Below are 23,845 nucleotides of genomic sequence, written 5' to 3'. Positions count from 1 at the left end.
CGCCTATTGAGGACAAGAGCCTTTCCCTTTTTCATTTCACAAATTCCCTGTTTCCCAGTCTATCAGAAAAGGAAAAGTTACATGTTAATATAAAAAATTTTGAAAAGCCCAGAAAATTATAACTGGCTTTGAGTGTCTGGAGCAGCTGCACACACACCCTCAGCACAGGTTTGGCTCAGTAAATTAATTCATCTGTAAATAGTGAGCAGTCTCCAGATGGAACTTCAGGGCTGGGGTGCAGAGTCTTTAAGGATTCACATTTAAAGGCAAAGGCTCCCAGCTCTAGGTGTTCCAAGGGGGTAGTGCCCTTTCTGCCCTGCCCTGAGTCTGCCCATCCAATCATATCCCAATATGCAAATGACCCTGAGTGCATGCAGATAAAAAGGAGCAAGTGCTCTATCAGAACCCAATTGCTGAGCCAGTTGCCACCTGTGTTCCAGGAGCCCAACCAGCCATGTCCTCCCCTGCACAGCCTCAAGTCCCTGCGCCTCTGGCCAACTTAAAGATTCAACATACAAAGGTAAGTCATTCCTAAGCAGGGCTTTCCCTGGGGGCCTGGTTAAAGCACAGGTCCATTGGAGCCTCTGTAAGAGCTCTTTCCAAACAGGAAAACAAAAAAGCTTGCAAAGTTAGTGGCCTGATTCGGGGATGAATTCTAAACCATACCAGACACTTTCTCTTAAGTTTATCTCTTGACATATGTCCAAGGGAAAGGGGCTTTTCTTCTGTATAACAGGTCCTTGTGCCAGAGTACAGTGAACCTTAGTGAGCAGTTCCAATAACTCTGCAGTGGGCACACAGGGTAAGGCAGGCAAACAGGAACTTACTGGAAGGAGACAGACATGTGGGAATGTCTTGTTGCTTCTTTCTTTCTTTCTTTCTTTCTTTCTTTCTTTCTTTCTTTCTTCCTTCCTCCTTTCTTTCTCCTTTTTCTTTCTTTCTACCTTCTTTCTTTCCTTCCTCCTTTCTTTCCTTCTCTCTTTTTTCTTTCTTTCTACCTTCTTCCCCTCTTCCCTCCCTCCTTCCCTTTCTTTGTTCCTTTCTTTCTTCCATCACCATTCCCTTCCTTCATTTCTTCTTTCTTTCTAAAGGAAAAATAGCACTCTGAAACAGTGTACCGTGACCATATGTTTGAATACCCAGTGTTAAGGTTGGAGGTCCTCACTCTGAGCATCACTAGGAAACTGTTGCCAGAACCTCCAAATGCACATGAGTGACTTGTTTATTTTAAGATAGAAACAGTGCTTATTTCTCCAGGAAAGTCTGTTCTTGTTGTTGTTGGCGAACATATGTGATTGTTAGCTGATTGAGGAACACAATACTTAAAAATCTTCAGCCAGGGAGAGATAGGAAATGATCAGACTGGAGCTGTCCTGAAATACTCTCTGAATTTTTTTCTGCCACATAGTTTCATGGCTACTTTTGTCACTGACCTTAGGGTTTGAAAATGAAGAAATCTCTCTCTCTCTCTCTCTCTCTCTCTCTCCACACACACACACATTTTAGAAAAGTCACTTAAATTAGCTGTGTGGTATGATACAGAGAATAAGGTAGCAGTTGAACTTTTCAACTCTGGGGAAAACCATATTGATTTCTGAATTAGTTAATGAAAACCAAGAGTATTAAACTAGATGATTAGGGGCCAAGTGCTCACCTTATGTGTTTATTTCCTTATGCATAAACATGAGTGGCTTTGAAACATTGCAGCCTTTTGCACTTTCCAAAGCACCTGGAGTGAAGGAGCTGCCCAGCTTACGGGCTCTGTCCTTAGGACAAGGTCTGCAGAGAGGAGCGAGCCTTGGAGCTTCAGGAGCAGTTAGAACTACACAAAGCCTAATGTCACAAATTTTGAAAAGAAAAAAAAAACTGCTCAGGTTTTTCTTTTTTCTTTTTCTTTCTTTTTTTCGTTTCACTTTTTAATTGGTAGATGAAAACTGTGGTGAGTCCAAAAACTCCCTCCTGCAGCTCACAGATAACAAAAGTATGTGCAAGCCACAAATGTCAAACTCCACCCCCCCTTACTTTTTCTCATTTGGAAGAAATTCCAGTCAAAATTTGCACGTCCAGTGTTTCCTGCAGACTGGAAGACTCTACATGTCTTCACTACATTTTAACCACCAAGAAAAGTTTAGTTCATAGGATCCCAGCTGGGCTGGATTTGAGGAGTTGGGATGCCCCATGGTTCTTTACTCCATTTATGTTTTTATGAACTTTGCTGAGCTCTTGTATTTGTGTGTATGTGAATCTCAAAGGTGTTTTTTAAGTTAACTATTTTCCCACTGAGTTAAGTTTAATTGAGTACTTATTAAAGAAGCATGCAAATGAAAGTACTAGGGGAAAAAAATGAGCTATTACTTAAAGTCTCATGTACAAGCACGGGACCAGTAATCCTTTAACACCGACAGACGTTTCCAGAATGAAACCTCTTCACTGCAAAGGCATTGCATAAGGACACCCTAGGGAGGATGATGGACCGAAGTGTTTAAGAGCCAAGAATGCAATTGCTCGGTGGTCAAATACTTCTCTAGTAAATAATAACCAACGCCACTCAGTGAATTTTGATTTTCCGTGTATCTTCTATATATGTCTGCCCTGCTCAGTATGCATTATGCCGTTTGAAGTGCTGGTTACAGCCCTTTCACACTTGGGAGGACACCAGTTATGTATGCAATTAAATCTCAATGGGAGCTCTCTGTATGCCTGTGCATGTTCCTTTTACCATGTCCCACTGAAGAACTGTATTGGGTTTGCACTCCCTAGATGGATTAAAAGCAATGGCTGTTAACTCAGCTCCTGGTGGCAAACAACAAGAAGTCAGGGCTTGGAAGTATTTGTCAAATGACCTTTCCTGACCAGTGTCTCAATTTCAGTATTATTTTTCTCTACTGCTTTCTGTTGTTCTTTCATTATTGCCTAAAGCAAGTTGGTGTTTCATGCTCAAGGCTAGAAAACAACAAGCAGTTAATAACAAAAGCAATGAAAAGAACATTAACTATCGTGAAACAGCTGCCTCATCTTAACCGCCAGGGTGCTTCTCTCCCACCCAAGTAGCTCATGCATGCATATTTTTGGGGATGTCATCTCTCATTCAGTTCCTCTTTGAGGCGGTAGATGGAATGAACTATCTTGGAAGGCAATACAGAAGCTCCCATCACATCCCTGTCTTCATTACCTGCTTAGGAGTTCTGAGGAAATGCCACATGTGCACATGTGACCTCCATCCCTGCTACTGAGCTTTTGCAGGAAGAACTCCTTTGAGAGTTACTGGACCCCCTTGTCAACTTGATTACCCCGACCGACCTCTGCTTTCTTACAACTGCTATAGGATAAAGAGGAGTCCATGTTCCTCAGGAGGTGTAAACCAGCTCCACCTTTAATGGGGAAGAAGCACTTGAGGCAGACCCTGGATCATGGGGAGCGACTAACATTAGTAACCCCAAAGCTAGGGGGATTGCTTTTTTTTTTAAATCATTTCCCAGATCAGTCCCCACAGGGTCACTCTCCTCCCGTTTTCTCCCATTTTTTACATTAGTCTGTCTGAACAGTGCTGCTCCACCCAAGCACTGGAGTAAAGTTAGGTCGTTCAGGGCTTGACAATTTTTTCTCTTTCATGGGATTTTTCTCACTCCAATTTTTCTTTCTCATTTTGCACATCTTCCTTTAAAAACAAATAAATAGGAAATTCAAAAAAGACAAATGTTTTCATATAGGGTTCAAATTTCATTAATACTTGGCGTAATTGTTGAATTTAACTCCTTAACTTATAGTTCTTTCTTGCTTGGAAGGTGTTTTCATCTAGTGGCATGTCATATGCACAGAAAACAAATTACAACCCAAGTGTTTTACAATAATTTCATTCATTTTCTCACAGCAGCCCTATCGGAAGCTCTGATTTTTTTTTTTTTTTTTATATAGACGAAGAAACGAAAGGCCTGGGTAATACAAACCCAGCTTTTAAGTGACAAGTCTCGATCTTGAATGCTGGCTGCCTGTCCCCTGTCCTACTATGCCCCCTACTATGCCTGAAGGACATAGAATTTACATGCTGTGCAATTTTTACGTTGACTTTTACCTGCCCATTCCTGAGTCCTGGAGGATGGTGACTAAACTTTTGTGGATGCTTCTCTCAGGCCATAGGAATATGTTGGCCACCAGTTTTGAGAGAAAAGAGAGAAGAGAGAGGGCAGGCAGAAGTAGTTTGTTGACTAGACTGAAAAGAAAGGTCTGGCTTGGGAGACAGCGTGAGGAGGAAGGTGGGAGACAGGCACACACTTTCCATGTGAACTGCATAACTTCAAAGCCTATGGATTAAAGTTTAGTTACAGCAGGTGACTTTCTTCTTAAATGTCTCTTTCCATTAACTTCTGTCTCTTTGTCTCTCTGTCTTTGATTCTCTCTCTCTCTCTCTCTCTCTCTCTCTCTCTCTCTCTCTCTCTCTCTCTTTGTGTATACCTACACCCAAAGAATTATGCACAACTGACTTTCTGTACACAGGTTGGAGTACTGAGTACCCAAACTCTTTTAAAAACTCCTTTAAAACTCTTACAATTCACAAACTCAGGCTACGTAAGATTTCCAGTAACTCCTCCCCTCTTAACTTAATTTTTCCAATTTTCTCGTCCTTTCTTCAATTTCCCCTTTTCCTTTGTTTAATAAATTTATTGTGTAATTGTTCCATAATAAGTCAGATATTAGAATGTTGATATGATTATTGTCTCAAGAAATTATATTAGAATACATTAAATAGAAAATTGTTGAATATGCTTAAAGGAAGAAATCAGAAAGCTGAAAGGCTATATGAAAGGAATAAAGTGGAAGAAGAAGGAATGTGGGATCTGAGAATGGACAACACTGGCTGATGGAGTCTTGAGGGAATCCTAAAGTTGCGTAAATGAGGGCAGAACTACCTTCGAGATAAAGCTGACTGTGCTATGGCTGCCTTTATTTGGATAAATCTTTTCTGACTTCTAACTAAAACTATACTTTATTTTCTCAGGGCTTGGAAGCAGCTAAACAAATAGCAGAATCTCTGTGGGGGTATAGTTGTTTAATTACACAGACCTGGATTCAATTTCCAGACGTTACACTTATTTCATAGCCTAATCTTGGCCAAGCGTCCTTTCTTCTTGGGTTTAAGTTTTTCTATCTATGAATTAGCATTTAATAAAGATGCTTCCTGGGAAAGTGACTATAAGAATTAAGTCAATGGTTTGAGGAAAGCACACAGTGTCTTACACTTATTATTTTGCACTTTCTTGAACTATACCTTTCAAGAAGAATCATAGAAACCATAGAGTGATCAGTTTTCAATGTTAGTAAAATCTATACCATTTTTACTTAATACAGTACGAAACTAATTTCAACTGTTTACCTCATTTGAGATTAATAAATAGCTAGTAGGAAAGAATGAGAAAATACTAATGTTTTCCTATTTCCAAGCTTGAGAAGCTAAGCTCAGAGAACATGCTAGCTTATTTAAGGTTACCCAGCCCTTAAGACACAAAGCTAAAATATAAAACTTATTCATTGTACTCTTTCAAATGACATGTTTCTATATGACATCCTAGTCTTCCTGACTACTAATGACAGTGGTGTTCCAATTTCATTGAAGAAAGTCTCATCAATACAAGTCCTAAAATAGATTGTACATATGCTCTGAAAGTTATTGTCTCAATTTCTTAAAGACTGTATGCTCGCTTGGCTTTTCAAGCCTAAACAATATCATTGAATTTTTCACTTATCATTTTCCAGAATGAGAGGGCTATGTGGGAAATTTGAAGAGCAATCCAACCTGATTTAATGCCTCTGTTCTATAGTGATTTTTCTTTAGAAGGAAGAGGATCTAATACTATTAAAGGGGAAATAGAGACAGAAGTTTTTTTTTAATACTTCTACAGATTTATTCTGATTCAGGACATATGAGATGCGCAGATGTAATTTTGTCATCTATTGGACTTAGTGACGATGTCCCTCAACATAATTGCAGCAGCATCTTTCTTTTCTCCAGGTCTGAATGGGATTCAAAACAAAGGCAAATGACTCTGTAGTTACATTACTAGTCAGGAAGGAATGTAAAGCAGAAATATAAGGAATTCTGCATTTCTTCCAATTTATTTTGGTCATTCTCACATTGTTTCCACACCTTCAGCTGTAGATAGTTTCCTATCATGTATTGTTTCCTGATTTGTGTCTCTTCAAATTTTAATCACAACATTTTGCTTTGCTGCCTCATGGCTTAGGTTAAAGTAGTTTGAGAAATCTAGTATTGATTATTTTTAATGTTTAAAACACCACTTGACATGTTCCATCCCATGTGTTTACTCTACCCTGTCTTTCATCTTTTTCTTTCAACCATTTCCCATAATCTTGGTATGTTTTCAGATTGCTAATGCTGAGAAAATATACACATTATAACATCTGTCATTCCATACATTTTGACATCACCACCCATCACTCTCCAAGCTGTGTCCCTGGTTTTCAGAGTTGGCAATGCACACAGGCAAGTGGAGTAAGGACTGACTAGCATTTCTCTCCCTTAGAATATCTTTAAATGCTTTTATTTGAAATGTAATTTTACACATTCTCAGCAACTAAGAAAATTTTGACATTCACTATAATGACCTTGAGCTGATAGCTGAGTTGCCACTATTAAGAGATAATTTGAATTTATGCACTTTGTTGGAGGGAGTTGAGAGCCAGTAGGCTGCCAATTTTTTTATCAACAGATAAGAAGAGAAGTTATTTACTATGTCTATTAATAAAACCTATTTTGATCTAAACTAGAAATATTTTGAAGAAATCTCTTATTTAGGAAAAGGAGAAAGATTTATATGATATGAAGAAACCAGAATATAGAAAGCTTTTATTTAGAAATGTTTTCATAAAATACACGAAGACTTAATAACTTTTACACTGAACCGGCACCTTTTTTTTTTCCTAATTATAAATCGGAACACAAGTATCCTGGGAAACAGGAAAGTGGTATGTACATTATCTTTAATTTGATATGTGCAAATTACAAAAGACAGAAATCAAGTTTTAATTGCCTGAAAATTTTTATTGATCGTTTCATCAGATTAAAATAATACTTGTATTTCAAGATTACAAATGACACCTTTAAATTCCAGTGGTTTCTGTAGCTTAGGGTTAATATCTATTGACCACAATACTTTAAAGCATCCCAAGTATATTCATAATTAGAATACAATTAATGGTTAAATGTGACAATAATATTTTATTTTATAGTGCCATCTCTGTCCCCCAAATTTGACAACAGCAAGCATCAAATGCAAACTATTGCTCTCTCCATGAGAGGACATTCAGTAGACCTCAACTGAGCTTAGTAATTACTGTAATAAACTTCACTGAACCAAATATCTCCATATATCCATTTAATATAATTATAGGAAGGAGGCTGTTCAGATATATTTGTTCTTAAAAGTAGCTAGAAGGCAATAAAAATGCACATCTAAGAAAACTTAGGGGGCAGAGAAAGAGAGGGGGGGGGAGGGAGGGATTATGGTAGTTAATACCAATAAATTCACTATGACTAAAGGAAGGGAAAGGTGCCGTGTAGTCTATGTTGAGTTCTGTTTGAATCCTGTCTAGTGGAGAGCGCGTGCAGTTTCTTACTGTCAGACTCCTGAGCCCTGCTTTGTAGCTGATACTGTCCTCTGGCCTTGCGACCTCAGTGCTGGCCTTCAGAAGAGCCCCTGGGGGAATTCTCCAACAAGATTCCTCCAGTTCATGTCAGTATTGGATATTTTAATTATTTCCTAAAATATCCTCTTTGGTATAGACTCTGGTAGCTCAAACTTCTCTCTGGACATTGGAAGCCATTAGATTCTGACTGCATTTCAACTTGATCCTAGTGGAACCCTTTGCTGTGCTGTAAGGATCTTAAGACTGGCACATGCTTTGCTCATCTTTTGTCTTCTTTGTCCCATGCCACCTCTCTCTCTCACACACACACACACAAGTCTTGTCATTAAGTTTATTGATGAACTTGCTGCTTTGGCTCTTTGAGTCTTCAGGTTACTAATGGACAATGATTAGACCCCATGATTTTTAAAGTATGAGCCTTTAAGATCAGTGCTACACCTAACACACTTCATTTTTCTCACACTATCTTTCACAATATGTTTCACACTTGGTCCTAATTTTACAAAATGTCTCTCTGATGAAAACTATGATCATTTTTGTATGGCATAGTAGATGCAAGTTATGATCCAACATCAGCTGTGGCTTCCTACAATGTGACAACATAAGACTGGCCTATGTGTAGTCAGTCATGGATCAGGGAGGGGTGTACTGGTCCCTCTGCCTCCCTGGTGAACTACTGACTACTATGGATTCTGGGGAAGGTAGAGTGAGTCATCATTTTCACTTGTATATCCAATGGTGATCCCACTGGGCTCTTAATGGATAGCTTCAAACCCATGGACACACAGACGAACCTTACTAAATTCATATTTCAAATGAATAAACTAATAAAGTAAAAGCCATGTATGTGAGAAAGGGTATACAGAGAGCTCGGGAGGATCAGTGGAAATGGAGAGAGATTAGCGAAGGGAGGAGTTGAACTAATCACGGTACACTTTGTACTTGTATGAAATTGGCAAAGAAAACAACTCAATAAAAACATTTCAAGTGGCCATTCAGGATTTGGTTATATAAAACTAAACCAAACAAATGCTGGAATCACAGCTTTCTTTAGTACTAAAGGTAAACCATGAATAATGCAGAGCCATGGTGCTCACAGGATTATCCACAGCCTGTTCCTGCAGTTATCTGAAGCCTAGCACATAAACTTACATAATTCTAGTTTGACTCACTTCTGAAGCATCTACTGCCTTTACTATGAAGGCGCAGTGTACAGTTTAGAGGCATGATTCTAATGTAAAGATGACATACACGTATCGTAATGGCTTCTTCGCCAAAAGAGATCATGCGCCACAAGTCACCTATGGCAGCAGCGCCACTAAGACCTCACAGCACGAAGGAAGTGAGGACCCAGGCAGGAGCTAGCTGGTCTCACAACAGCATAACAAAATGTGGTTAACTTAGTGTGGGCTGTACCATCTATTTCTAAGTGAAATTACAATTTTCGAAAGGGGAGATGGAATTACGAGTCTATCTCTCATGAATTTTCATTTTGAACAAACGTAAGTGGCTTTGAGTCATTGCAGCTTTTTGAATTTTCCTCAGCACCTGAAGTAAGGAAGCTGCCTGGCTTATGAGCTCTCTCCTTAGGACAAAGTCTGTAGAGATGAGTGACCCTTGGCCTTGGCCAACAAGCAGATGGAAGTGCCCATAGGCATGATTTCAACAGGTTTTACTGGAGAGAGGATGCTTTTCAATTTAGATATTGACAACGGAGAATATGCCAACTGTGGTTTGTCCACTCTCTCCAACAGCTCACAGTTGTCAAAGGTTTGTGCACAAAACAGATGCAGCCCCTTTCCCTCTGTCTTTCTAATTTGGAAGAAATTCATGCCAAAATCTATACATTCAAATTGTTTCAACAAGGACACTGCTTATATTGTTGCATTTGGTTTGCATGGTTCCCACTAGAAAGGTCTTTTGGTGTTAGAATGCCCCTCTCCCTTTACTTAATTTGTCATTTATGAATTTTTCTAAGACTGTGTGTGTGTGTGTGTGTGTGTGTGTGTGTGTATCTCAAGGAAGTTTTTAAGTGAACTATCTTTCCTTAAAATTGTTTCATTTAGCACTTATTAATTAAGAACAAGGTAAAAGTACTAGAAAAATGAGCTTTTCCTTTAAGTCCCATGTACAAGCACAGGTCCAGTAATCCCTTAACAGGCAGATGTTTCCAGATTGAAACCTCTTTACTATAAAGACATTGCAAAAGGACATATGAGGGAGGAGGATGGACCTAAATGTTTAAGAGCCAACAATGAATTTGTTTGGTGTTCAAGAACTTCTTTAGTTAATAAAAAGCAACACCATTCAGTGAATTTTGATTTTCTGTGTATCTATATAAATGTGGTCTACACAGTAAGCATTACATCATTTGATGTGCTGATTATATCATTTTTACACTTTGAAGGACACCAGTCATGTAAGCAATTAAATCTCAGCAGGTGCTCTCTGTATGCCTGTGCATGTTCATTTCATTGTGTCTCACTGGAGAATTATATAGATTTTCACTGTTAACCAGCTCCTGGTTGAAAGCACAAAAGGCTGGGGTTTGAAATATTGTGAAGTTGCTTTGTCTGACCAGTGTTTAATTTCTGTATTCTTTTTCCTACTGTCTTACTTTTCTTCTTTGTTATAGCGAGAAGCATACTAGGGTTGATGCTATAGCTATTCAGGGTCATCACTTGGGGTTCTCAGTCTCGTTAATGGAATACTTTAAGAATTGAACCAAATAGAATTGATTGGAGCTTTGAAGGAAGGCCCCAGGGCAGGCCAGCACTGGAAGTTCAGCAGCTGCCCAGAAGAAGAGAGTGGAGAAGTAGGGGAACATCCATGCCATCCAAGCTGGCATGGAAGTAGAACATGTGGCCAACAAAGAGTCACACAGAGGACAGGGAAGTTTTTATGGAAGGAAATATGAAGTCTAAAATGTTGGGGGAAAGGGCCAAACTGCTAAGAAAAGCATGCTTATAAAAAGAGATAGAAAGAAGAAAGGGGAAAGTTATTCTTTTCTGAATAATTCAGAAAAGTGAACAGACTTATCACCCTACAAACATGGTATAAACTTGTGCATTAGTAGTGAGGTTTTGGGGAAGGAAAAGTACAGCATCTCATTGAAGGATAATTCCTCTTTAATTTGGCTGAAGGTAAGCCCAGCTTCCTAGACTTGATTCCTTGTCCAAAGAAATTAAAGCAGTGCAACTGTAATGTTAAGTCTCCACCCAAGCCAGAGAGTGTGTTCTCTTGACCAGAAGCTTTTTTTATTTTTATACTCCTACAGTTTTCAATGCACTGGGAAAGGAAAAAGCAAGCAAATTAATAATGAAAATGAAAAACAACTATAGTTAGAGAATTGTATGACCTTAAGACAAAACCTTAAGAGTGTTTTGTCTCCAAGCAAAACAAGCCATCAATGCATCATCTTTTTAGGGCTCATTTTCTAGCTCAGTTCTTCTTTGATGGGATAGATGAAAACGAGCCTAGAATTTAAGATTTGTTTTCAAGAAAATACAAAAGCTTTTGTGTTTGAAGTCTCTATAAATACAAGTGCACCCTGTTTTCATTACCCACTTAGGAGTCGTCATCAAACATTCCAGGTCGCCGTCATCCCTGCTACTGAGCTTTGGCATGATGAGGCCCTTTGAAACTTACAGGGCCTCTGGTCACTTGGTCACCTCTACCTGCCTCTGCTTTCTTACAATTAGATAGAATTATAAGGAGTCTTATTTCCTAGGGAGGTGTACATAGCGAGAGCATTTAATTGGGAAGAAGCATTTGAGGCAGGGCCTCATGGAGAAACTAACATTAGCTATCTTAGTTCTATGTGTTTTTCCTAATAGTTTGCAACTTCCAGAGTGTTCTTATCTGATTTTTCCAAATTAGTTTTCTACCACGTCATTTTCTTCCCATCTTCTTCTAATTTTCTTTCAGTCTGTCTTGCACAGTCATGTTTTGTCTACCAAAGATTTTGTGAGAGAGAAATCCTGAGTTTTTTTTTTCCCCCAAGAAATTTAGGCATGAAGAATTTTCCCTTTTAGGATTTGGTAACTTACTTTTCCTATCTCATTTCATACACCATGAATAATAGATTACTAGGATCTGTCTGTGACTCCAGCTCCAGGGCAGGCAAGGCCCTCAGGCCTCCATGGGCACCTGCAATGCCTGTGGTACATAGAAACTCACACAGGCACACACATAGGAATACATAAAAACACACATATCTTTAAAGCATTTAACTCATCAACTGATAATACTTTTCATGAGCAAAAATGTTTCATTGGCTAATAACATTTTTGTGCACACAGGGAAAAAACTGCTGTGTTTCTTTTAATTTTCTCACAGTGGCCATATTACAGGGCTAAGATCTCCTTTATACAGATGGAGTGGAGTCAAATGCATATAAAAATACTTCTTAATGAAACTCAAGTTCAGGGTGCAGATTTGGAATCATTCCAATGATCGAAGGGGCCTCCTATAGGTATTATGTCCTAATGACACAACTGAATCCACAATTGTCTAACTTCTGTGTTTCTTTTGATGTTAAATGACACAAAACTGAACATTTTTGAGAGAAGGAAAAAGATATATTTAGGCAACATTTAATACCTCAACTTCAGTTTATAAAACTCTCAAACCCACTACATATTTAAGTGCTTCTTTGTGTCTTTGCTGCTTCTTCACAGATCTTCATAAACAATGAATGGCATGACTCTGTGAGTGGCAAAAAATTTCCTGTCCTGAACCCTGCAACTGAGGAGGTCATCTGCCACGTGGAAGAAGGGGACAAGGTAAGTTTCCCAACACACACACGCACACACACACACACACACACACACACACACACACACACACACAGGTCCATTCTCCACCAGGACTCTGTGTTTCTCACCATTATGAGCTCAAAGCCCAGCACAAGTCCAATGAAATACATGAAAATGTGATTGCTCAAGCAGTTGTGTAAATAATCTGTTGTCCCTGTCAAAAGAAAATTTGCCCTATTTACATCTAGCAGAGGATAAATATCCATAATACATAAAAAACTTTAAAGAAACTAATCTCAAGAGAAAAAGAAACTTAATAAAAATCTGAGGCTATAGATCTGATGTCAACATTTCTAATGTGACCTGGGAAGTAAGAATAGGGAGGTGGCATCCAAAACTTGGATGGTCTGAGGCTACAGCACGTAATGAAGCATGAACTACTATAGAATTTTCTTTAAGAATTAACAGATAGTTTGGTTTTACAATGAAGCTTAGTTGTTTAGGGGTTAAGATGTTTTTAGGTCTAGATAGATGTTTTAAGGTGATAGAGATGAGATATGATAGATACTGATTTACATTCAGAATTTTAGACTCACCAAGATAGGAAAGGTGTTTCCTTCAAGGTTGCCAAATACAAATAGCCAAAACACTAAGAATGTAACATACACACACACACACACACACACACACACACACACACACACACACACACACACATATATAATTCCTGATTGTTTCATGATTCTTCTTGCTGTATGCATAATAGCATAAATGTATATGTAAAAAATAAAATAAAATAAAAAAGAATTAACATTAGTATTCAATATGAGTCATGGAGATTTGAAATAATAATATTCATAGGGTGCATAGACAAAGCCTGTCAGCTGCTCAGGCTTTCTCTGTGTAGAGCAGAATGATGCTCCAGCTGGGTGTGGTAGCATATGCCTTTAATCCCAGCACTCTAGAATCAAAGGCAGCCTGGTCTACAAAGCAAGTCCAGGAAATGTAGGCCTACAAGAGAAACCCTGTCTCGGGGGAAAAAAAATGACCTTCAAAAGACTGAATGAATCTGTAGGTTCCAGTTAACAAAAAGTCAGATTCTTGATGCCCTAACATTGAAGCCTTGGGGCTGGAGAGATGGCTCAGAGCTTAAGAGCACTGCCTGTTTTTCCAAAGGTCCTGAGTTCATCTTCCAGCAACCATGTGGTAGCTCACAACCATCTGTAGTGAGACATGATGCCAAATTCTGACATTCGTGCACACATGTGGGCAGAATACGGTATAATAAATAAATATTTAAAAAGGAAAAAAAAGAAAAAACATTGAAACCTCAAATACTTAGCTCTTAGGACACATCTTGCTTTGAGAATGGGATTGGAGTCATCAGGAAAACAGAAATCTCTGCCTGGGTTCTGTAGACAGCTTGTGAGGGCAGGCTGGGGACTTGGCTGGGGCAGTCATGGAGGTTTACCTTCCTCCTAAGGTGCAGAAGGGAAAGCTGATGGCCATCCCAGCATCCCTGCCAATGCAACTGATCTGCTCTGTGCTTAGTGACAACTGGCCCTCCAGTAGAAGAGATCAAAGAGACAAAACATAGCCAGCCAAGTTGCAAGTCATGCCACAGCACCAGTCTGGTTGGCTGGACAAGCGATTCCTCCAAGCAAATTGTTCGGGGTTAGATGTGAGAGAAAAGTTGCAAAGCTCAGTTGCAAGATGAAAGACAAATCGGGTGTAGAGCGGGAAGTCGCAGTTCAGACAGGTGAACATATGTAAGAGCTGGCAGTCCAGCTTCAACAACAGGGACTCAGCTGAGTCAAGTAGCTCTTGGTCCTTGGCACATATATCATGTCTCAGACAATAGCCTGTTCAAAGGCCATGCCATTTCAGTCTTAGGTGCCCATCACTTTATGGCCCAGGGAAGGGAGTTGGACCCTTTCCTGGGTGTCTGGTAAGTGCTTGGCCATGCTTTCCCCAATTTGATTGTTTCCACTTGCCCACACAGTTGCAGTTCTCCCCAGTATCCTTACAGGATGGCTCACGTTCTAGTCCCTGGAGTAAATCATTTATCAGCCTGTGCTGGAGAGGCGGTGTGTGGTGGGTGGTAGAGTTTCTGGGTCCACCTAGGGGCTGAGTCATACATCTTCCTCTAATAAAATGGAGACTCTCCGGATAATTCACAGGCTGAAAACCCACTGCTTTATATGATATGGAGCCACTCAAGAGCAATGACAATTTAACAAAGCAGCATTATTGAACATTTGCCAACATAATCAAATGTGGAGGTAAATATAGCATAAATTTTTGGTCCTAAATCTGCTGTGTTTCATTAGCATAAAGTCTACTTCCTTATCAGTTAAAACAGACTCTATGATCCTTAAGTATAATAGCAACTTGTGGCAGTAAAGAATGTGTCTTTCTTCTAGGAGCTTAAATCGCTCTTGATTTTCATCTGACACTGAGGTGGGTGTCTGGTGACTATTGAGGTAGACTGTTACATTGAGCCAGGGTTTGAAATGTGCGTAAGATTTTGAAAGTAAAGGGACATGCTGGTTGAAAGTCTCTATTCAAGGAGAATTTCAGGAGCAAAGGTGCAAAAGGATGGCTGAGCTACAGCAGGAGACATGTGACCAGGAAGTTTGCGCCAGTAAAGTCGGGCCAGAAAATGAAAACCAAACAGAGATATTTGCCCTTAGCTTTGTGCATGAAGCGAGCAGTTGCAAACACACAAGGGAACATGATAAGATAAATGACATAAAGATTAACCTGGCAGACTTATAGAGATAGTGGGAAGTGAGGAGAATGAATGAGAGGCTGTTGACAATGTACAACAGTAAGGGCCTGTGTAGCAGAGGGTAGAGAAGATGGCAGGGTGAGCTGGGATGGACTAGCATGCTGTAGTCATTTTCATGGTGGGTTGTCTTCTGGGACCACCATGAACTCCATTCTGTGAGTATTTGGTATTTCTGCCACATAGAAAATGTGAGACAGAGACAGCTTTCTGTGAGCTTAAAGATACAAAACAAGGACACAAATAAGTTTTAGCAAACAAATTTCAGTTTAGAATAGATTGGCCTATCTACACCCACAGATTGATTCTACCTTGGTGAATTCAACCCTGGAATCTGACATGTGTAGCTGGTGACATAGAAGATGCAAAGAGGCCTACCACAGCTGTGTGCACAAACAGTATTGACCACTATTCTCAAAGAGTACAGTTCATCGACTACTTTTGTAACATTTGCGTTCAGTATCAGAAGTACAGTTATTGAAAGATGTCTGTAGGTTATATGTAATCAGTACGTAAATTTGACATTCATGCTTTTAGTTTATTTTTCAATGATTTGGAGAACTGGTCTTCTGACATACTAAGGGAGATCCATGTTTATAATTTGACAGTGTGGTGCTGAGTTGTATTTTCCTCTTTCACTGTCCTATAGTTAGCCAACTGATAGAATGCCAAGAAGTAGATGGATATTTGGATTCCTCAAAACTGAAAGGGAGAAATAAGAACCCAATTTTTTATTAAAAATTTACTATCTTTAGTCTATTTCTTGTTCAGCAAGTTTGAACATCTGGTTTAAGAAAAGAAGAGCCACAGCCCAAATAACAAAACTACAAGAACAAATTAATTACAGATTTCTATAGACAGGGTTTTTTGTTTGTTTGTTTGATTGATTGGTTGGTTGCTTGGTTTAGTTTGGCTTGGTTTTTGTTTCTTTACATGTTTAACTACTTTTCTTAAAGCCATTTTTCTCTCTACCTCTTGGAGAGACCAAGAGGCTAAGAGAGTTCTTTTTTTTTTTTATCTCATTGAGTGACACATTTATTGGAAAATCTCTCTTATTATTTTAAACAAGATATTCACCTTGTACAAATAATTTTCCAACTCTGTACTCTTGCAAGAGATATAATGCCAGAGAAGAGACTATTTCACAGCATAGCCATAAGGCAACTCCCTGAGCTTCAGTGAAATGAAACATCCATTGGATCCCATTCAGGGAAAGCCAGTGTCTCATTCCATGGCATGAGGGAAAAGCTGAGGCATATAGCTGTTACCTTTGGCTATATAATAGGACACAATGTCAGAAAGTCAGTGAGGAACTATTTTGTTCATGCTCATAAACCATTTCCAGAGTCATACATGATAGTTCCTGGTGTAATCGCATTACTCTAGAGACTGTGGCAGGAGGATTATCATGATTTACTGAGCAGGTTTGATATTACAATGAATTCAAGACCAGCCTGCTTTACAGGAGAAGACTCCATATCAACAAATAGTGAACACAGAGTTCCCAGGTGGTCCATAGAACTTTCCAGGTCCATATGATTCCTCAGTAAAACCTGGCTTTGTTTGACATAGTAATACATCCAGACATGCCTGTACTTTACTCTGAATTAGCCATAAGTATTATTTTGTCAAGAAGCAATTGTATGTGTATGTGTGTGTGTATGTATGTACGTGTGTGCGCGCGCTTGTGTAAAAGTTGTTTTTATTTCCTCAGATGAGGGGATGAGATGAGAACTATATCCAAGCTTCACAAGTACATTGCTCAGGATGAGCCTAGAGCATTTCTATCTATCTATCTCTAGGCCTAGGCCTGGAAGCTTCTAGCCTGCCTACAATCTAATCTTCTGAAAGTCAGGGCCTTGAAGGCTTTGGCTTCCAGTCTCCATCTGCTCACCTAGGCCCAGAGTGTTTTCAGCCTCTGAGACTTACTGCTGAATAAGCTCACCCTTTTTAGTTTTTTTTCTGAACTCTGGCTGGCTGGCTCAACTCAGCTGTTCTGGCTCAAAACAAGAGAGCTCTTATTAAGCAAAGGCCAATGACAGACACTGAGCAGAAAGATTCCCACTGAGCTGTGTCATACTGGTTTAAACTGTATGGTTTAAAAACCACAGTATTCACATACTTAAGGTGTAGTTCAAAAAGATGAAACTTACTGACCTGTAGATCATATTGATTTTTAGGACTCCATGAATTGGTGAGTGCCATAGACAAAAACTTGTGAAATAGTTCTTATATACATGCTATTTGCAGTTGACTTGATGAAGAAAAAAAAAAAAAACACACATGAAATAGTAATGGAAGGAGCAATGATGCTTTCAGCAGTATAGTGAGAGAGACTAGAAGTTGTCTGAATAGGTATCTACAGAGGAATGGAGTGACCATGGAAAAGTTTGGAAGGGAAGTGGCCTAGGAAATCTAAAGGAGTAAACTAAAGGAAAAATGTACTGGGAATAAAAGTACATGAGTAAAAGCCAGGCATGGTAGTGCATGCCCATAATCCCAGCACTTGGGGAGGCAGAGGCAGGCGGATCGCTGTGAGTTTGAGGCCAGCCTGGTCTATAAAGTGAGTCCAGGACAGCCAAGGCTACAAAGAGAAACTCTATCTTGAAAAAGAAAAGTATGTGAGTTGGGGTTGGGGGGTGGCGGCTGTGGGATGAGGTGGGGTAGGGAAGAAAGCTAAGCATTGTGAGTGTGACTTTATCCCATTATGCTTGAATTAGTGAGGTTATAAGCAACATATTATTAATAAAAGTAACCATCTTCTCCACTTAATTAGGGACTAGAGTGGATAACTTTGCACTCAGTTGGGAAGTAAGTGCTTACCACACAGGAGTGCTTTTGTCTGAATGTGAAACTTCCAACACAAGCTAATAAAGTTACGTAGTTGTCACCCAGGATGGCAATTTCTTCAATTTCTCCATCCATAAAATAAGGAATAGATTTGTCTCATAGCATTTTCTGAATCAAATAATCTAATGTATGTAAATTAACTAGATCATCATTTCAAATAAACGCTCAATGTTCTATTACAATAAGATAAAGTCACAACTGGTAAAAGATAGTATTCCTATTCTAGGAGTTTAACTATTTTATAAGGATATGGAGTTTATTCTTTGTTTTTCCAGATTTTTTAAATTAATTAATTCATTTTACATCTCAATGGAGTTTTTTCTAAATATCATTTAAGAGAAACCATTCCAATACACTGTGGTACAGAGTGAGTGGAATGTTCTAGATTTTGGGCTAATGGAGACCTAGTTCCTGTTTGTGAGGACTATGTCCTAGTTGATGAAGTTGTGATATTATGCTAGCCAGTGTAGTAATTTGAACATAACGAATTGAATTCACTGATTTCCAGGCAGATGTCGACAAAGCTGTGAAGGCTGCACAACAGGCTTTCCAGATTGGCTCCCCATGGCGCACCATGGATGCTTCAGAGAGGGGGCGCCTGCTGAACAAGCTGGCCGACTTAATGGAAAGAGATCACCTGCTCCTGGCTGTGAGTATTCTCCAACAGCAACAAGAAGATACAGAGGAGGGTTTCCAAGAGCACTCACTGCTCCAACTGGCAATTTGGTTTAATTAATGCATAGAAAAACATCCTCCTGCCTTTTCTCTGAGTCCAGAACTCAGGTTTTTTTTTGTTTTTGTTTTTGTTTTTACTATACTCATTAAAGCTCTTACATGCTCTCAAGTGTTACATATTTTTAATTTAATAGTTAGATAAGTCAGTATAGAACATGAATGGAGGGTACAGACATTCTCTGGTCTTTTGAGCTTTGAATTTTAGTAAAGCCAATTGAAAACACAGTGGTCCCTAGGTTACAATTCAGAATAAATTTTATTAGTTTTAGAATCTTAAGGGATAATAAAATTTAAACCTTCATTTTATTAAAAACATCAGCAATTCAGCAGTTATTAAGAATCATTTATTCCTCAAGGATTGTTCTACATTGTTCAAAATATGCAAAAATAGAATTCATAGCTCTGTAATAAACATATGCTAATTGAAATGTTCTATTGGAAGAAAGGCATCTCCCAAAGCTTAGCTCTTTTCCCTTGTCTTATATGTAGACAAAAATTGTTAACTTCATCTGTCAGCATGAGAGCCATAGGGAGAGAAGAACAGACCTACAAAGCCACATTTGATTTAATCTTATGGTAGCAGACAATATCAATTCTGTGCGTCTTGCCTTGTGACTGATCACCAGTCAAATGTGCAATTTCAAAATATCCTTTTTGGTCTGCATACAAAGGGGGAGGAAAAGAAGATACTGCTAAATAGGGAAAGGTGGAACTTCATTATCTTTTTTCTATTTTATTGAAAGTAGGTTATTTTCTCTTGGAATATATCTTGACTGTATAGTTTTCCTGCCCTCTTTTTCTCCTTGTTCCCTTTGTATGGATCTGCCCCCTTTCTGTCTTTCATTATGTGACCAGTTCTTAGGCATTGCTTAGCCAGAAGGTTCTTAGAATATGTCAGAAAGAGTACCAGGGTCAGACAATCAGAATCTTACCATCTTTCCCATGGGATCTTGTTATGTGACCACAAAAAAGTCATTGGATTCTTTCTTAAATCACTTTTAACAAAACATTAGATTTAAGAGTCCTTATATTTCCAAAGCTCTTTAGTACATAAATACTAAAAACATTCACTGTATATTGTTGATATAATTTTTATTGCTGAAAGTTTGGACTTTGATATTATTCTCCCCTACCCAGACAATGGAGTCAATGAATGCTGGGAAAATCTTCACCCATGCCTACCTGTTTGATGTAGTCACCAGCATAAAGACATTAAGGTACTTTGCAGGCTGGGCTGACAAGATCCATGGCAAAACAATTCCATGTGGTAAGTACATTTGGGAAACTCCTAGCATGGTGGTAGAGGAGAGGCCATTATTTTAGAACTGAATACCTCCAAATGCTCCCTGGTAAAGGGGTCAAGCCATTAGGTAATTGCTTTCCTCTTTATTTTGGCCTAATACATTCTGAGGCTGGAGTTCTGCTAAGAGTCAACATGTAGATAGTGCAGAGAGTATTAAAGTGTGGACACTAATCATAGATTCAACTACTAATTTGAGTGATATGTCTGAGGGTCCAACCTTTTCAAATCTGGCTTCTGGAATTATTTATTACCATTAATTACCATAATGGTATTTATGTTTTTTTGTGCCCAATCAATTCCAGTGTACTTAGCCTAGTGTAATTCGAGAACACTGTTCCAAATCAAGATGAACTATGATTACCAGTTGAGTTAAGAATCTCTGCATGGTGGCACACATCTTTAATCCCAGGCAGGCAGATTTCTGTGAGTTTGAGATCAGCCTGGTCTACAGAGTGCATTCCAGGACAACCAAGGCTACACAAAGCAACCCTGTTTCCAAAAACCAAAATGGACAAAAACACCAAAACCCAAAACAAACTAAAACAACAAAAGAAGAATCTGTGCGTGGAATGCAGGAGAGCTTGCTCCATTGGTGAGGGTGCAGTAGAGTTGTTGGGATAACCAACTCAGCTATCACTCGGGTCCAGATCCTGAGCTTTGAGCTGTCCCCCACTCCCAAATCCACCCCACCTATGAGCTGACGGAGTGTGTGAAGGCCACGGTCCTGCAGAACCAAAGCTGCAGGATCTTTATGGTTCAGGTAAACAGCAGGATATCTGAGAAGAGTTGTAGCCCTACCTTTGGCCACTTCATTGAATTCTTTTTCCTACCCACACCACTCCTACCCCTTCCAATCTGCCAACACTAGGTAGAAGAGAGAGAAGCTTAATGGAGAAAGGAGGCATTGATAACATTAGACTACTTTCAGCTGATTAGCAGTATCAAGTTCCTTGGGCCAAATTTGATCTTTGTCATAAAGATATCTCCAAACAACAACCAGCAATCCAGAAAACAGCAGCCACACCTCTCGTGGGGCTCTGGCATCCATAGACCCTCTGAAGAGTCCCCAGAATTCTAAATGTAAGCTATCTACAGCTGTCAAAATCACATCCCTGCCAGAATATGACACAAATCATTAGCTGCTATGGCCAATCTGAAGCAGCCGCACATCCCACACCTGGGATTAAAACAAAAATATGTTCACATGATGTTTCTGAGTTTTAAAAGAAACCAAAAATTCTCACTACATTTCTCCCTTTCTATTTTAAGCCATTAATTGTACTGTGTTTAGTGAGAAAGTATAAACAAAGACAGTTTCCAATCAGTGGTCAAGGTTTTTTTTTGTTTGTTTGTTTGTGTTTTTTGTTCTGCTTTTTTTTTTTTTTTTTTTTTTTCTAACCTGGTGATTCTTGGCTGCTCTTATCTGTAACGATTCAGTTTGCTGCAGGACCTCAAGCTGCCAGGGTCCCCATTTCATTTTCTGATGGCAAAATGCTGTCTTAGATATTCCTCTTGGACATGCACTCCCTGGTCTAATGGTATCCCTTGCAATAATGTCTGCAAACCCTAGGTGTTCTTAAAAAAAAAATCCACCCAGAAAAGGCCTGTTCATCTCTTTGACAGAAAGTACCAATTTCTAACAGTTAACACACTGAGCATTTTGAGATCTGAGGCTTTTAGTAGATTAGTCACACTTTCTTTATAAAATGATCGACATTTTTGCAACTGAAACCCTGGGCATTTTGATATCAGAGACCTTACCTTGTCCTATAATATTAGTGTGGTACTTGTGAGAACTAATATCAGTTGTATCCCTTATCCACTCATCCATTGGTATTGTCTCTACCTTTAATGGTCTAATAACTCTTTTCTACTTGGTATTCACATTCGCAAACACTAGGGTCTCTATCAACACCTGTGTCAGTGTCTGCTATGGCTGTGTTCACAGCTGAAACCAATCATTGCAAGAACTCTGTGAAGGCATCCCCAAAGCCTTGTACAATCTAAGTAAATTAGGTAGACGCTCCACCACATTAACCAATGAAACTGGTGACTAGCCTCTAGCACAGGCGTTACCAGCTCTTCCTAACTTTGGGAAATAATTCTATGTTGGGTAGTGCAGTTCCTTAATATTTGTTTTACAAAAGGTGAATGCATTACATAGGAAATTATGGCCTCTTTAAAATGCCTCAGATCTAGCGTTTCTATAGGACACCATGGTATCTCACCATAATCATGATCCATACACCATTAGCAGGCATGTGCTGTACAATTGCAAGGAAAACCAATGGTGATTTTATAATCCCAAGCCACCCTTCTCCTGTTGGTACAACTGACTCAAGATGAACCCTTTCTTTGAAAAAGGACTGCTTTTCTTTAACCCTGATACCCTACACAGCCTCCCAATCTTCTGAGCCACACAACCAGCTCCCTGCTTTGTCTGGGGGCTGCAGCGACTGGAAACCAAAAGTGTGGGAATGAAGCAGGGCCATGATCTGCCTACTGCCCCAGTTGGCTTCCTTCTTTCATCCTTTGGGAAGCTCCCATTCCCTCGCTCAGTCACTGGGTCTGAGCCCTTCTGTTCTCTGTTTTCTGGTGCTACTTGCTTTCCAAGCATTTCTACCTCTACCTGCAATTTTTCCAGTTGCACAGCCAACTGTGCAACTCTTTTAAAAATGAAGGAATAGGTTGATCTTTCCTGGTTTTCCCATTTCTTCATTCTTTCTGTTTCTCAGGTTCCTCCCTTTCCACTCACAATTTTTCCAATAGCTCAGCCATTCTCACAACCCCCCCTTTTTTTTTAAGACAGAATATGGAGAAAGAAGAAAAAAACCCAAAAAACAAAACCCAAAACACCCAGAACATCTCCTTTTGGAGCAAAGTGGGGATAAGAAGGGGAGGATCTAGTGGCAGCAGCCACAATAAACCTTTTTCTGCTGTCTTGAAACAGAATATTCATCTTCTTCCATTTTCTCTATGGCATTTTAAACCAGATTTTGCATTATGCCTAGTGCTACATCTGGGCACCACATGTAGCTGGACTTATGGATTCTGTATTTGTTTTTTTCCCAACCTCCCTATACCATCCTCCCTCCCAACACTAGGTAGGAGAGAAAGAAGGTTAGAGGAGAAAGGAACCATCAATATTATCAGACTATTTCCTGCTGATTAGGAGCATCAAGTTCCTTGGGTCAAATTTGATCTCTGTCATCAGGATATCACAAAAGAGCAACAGAACCAAACAGAAACCACTCTCTTGGGGTTCTGGCATTTATACCCTCCCAAGGGTCCCCAAAATTTCAAACATAAACTACCTTCAGCTGGAAAAAACTCACACCGTTGCCAGAGTATGAGACAAGTCATAGTTTTCTCTGTGAACAAGCTGAAACATATGCCATACCTGGGATTAAAAAATATATATTTACATAACATTTCTGAGTTTTTAAAGAAATCAAAATTTCTCACTACAAAGAAGTCATGGTGAGGCCTTGAAGCAGACCAATTACTCACTGCAATGGACATTTACAAGTAATCTGTGTGTCACACCATGACACATTTCAGCTTCCATGGAGAGATTTTTGCTTTTTTGTTTTTAATTTATTTTTTGCTTTTTACTCTCTTTTTAAAATTTTATTTTATTAATTTGTTCATATTACATCTCATTGGTTATCCCCTCCCTTGTATCTTCCCATTCCTCCCTCTCACCCATTTTCCCCTTACTCCCCTCCCCTATGACTGTGACTGAGGGGG

The 23,845-nt window shown here is 39.2% G+C and overlaps 1 protein-coding gene across 1 annotated transcript in view; it reads left to right on the top strand.

The window, feature by feature from the left end:
• The first annotated feature begins 368 nt into the window (after window positions 1-368).
• The window catches only part of LOC127189429 (aldehyde dehydrogenase, cytosolic 1), a 40,933-nt gene continuing 17,456 nt past the window's right edge, over window positions 369-23,845 (top strand). Inside the window, exons 1-4 of the mRNA XM_051146241.1 lie at window positions 369-520; window positions 12,342-12,446; window positions 18,566-18,706; window positions 19,930-20,059. Coding sequence (XP_051002198.1) covers window positions 455-520; window positions 12,342-12,446; window positions 18,566-18,706; window positions 19,930-20,059 — 442 coding nt within the window. The 5' untranslated portion in view covers window positions 369-454. The remainder of the gene's footprint in view (window positions 521-12,341; window positions 12,447-18,565; window positions 18,707-19,929; window positions 20,060-23,845) is intronic.

This window comes from Acomys russatus, chromosome 5, assembly GCF_903995435.1.
Source record: "Acomys russatus chromosome 5, mAcoRus1.1, whole genome shotgun sequence".
Lineage (NCBI taxonomy): Eukaryota > Metazoa > Chordata > Mammalia > Rodentia > Muridae > Acomys > Acomys russatus.
The sequence above is the reverse complement of the archived record's forward strand: the minus strand, read 5'-3'. Positions and strand labels throughout refer to the sequence as shown.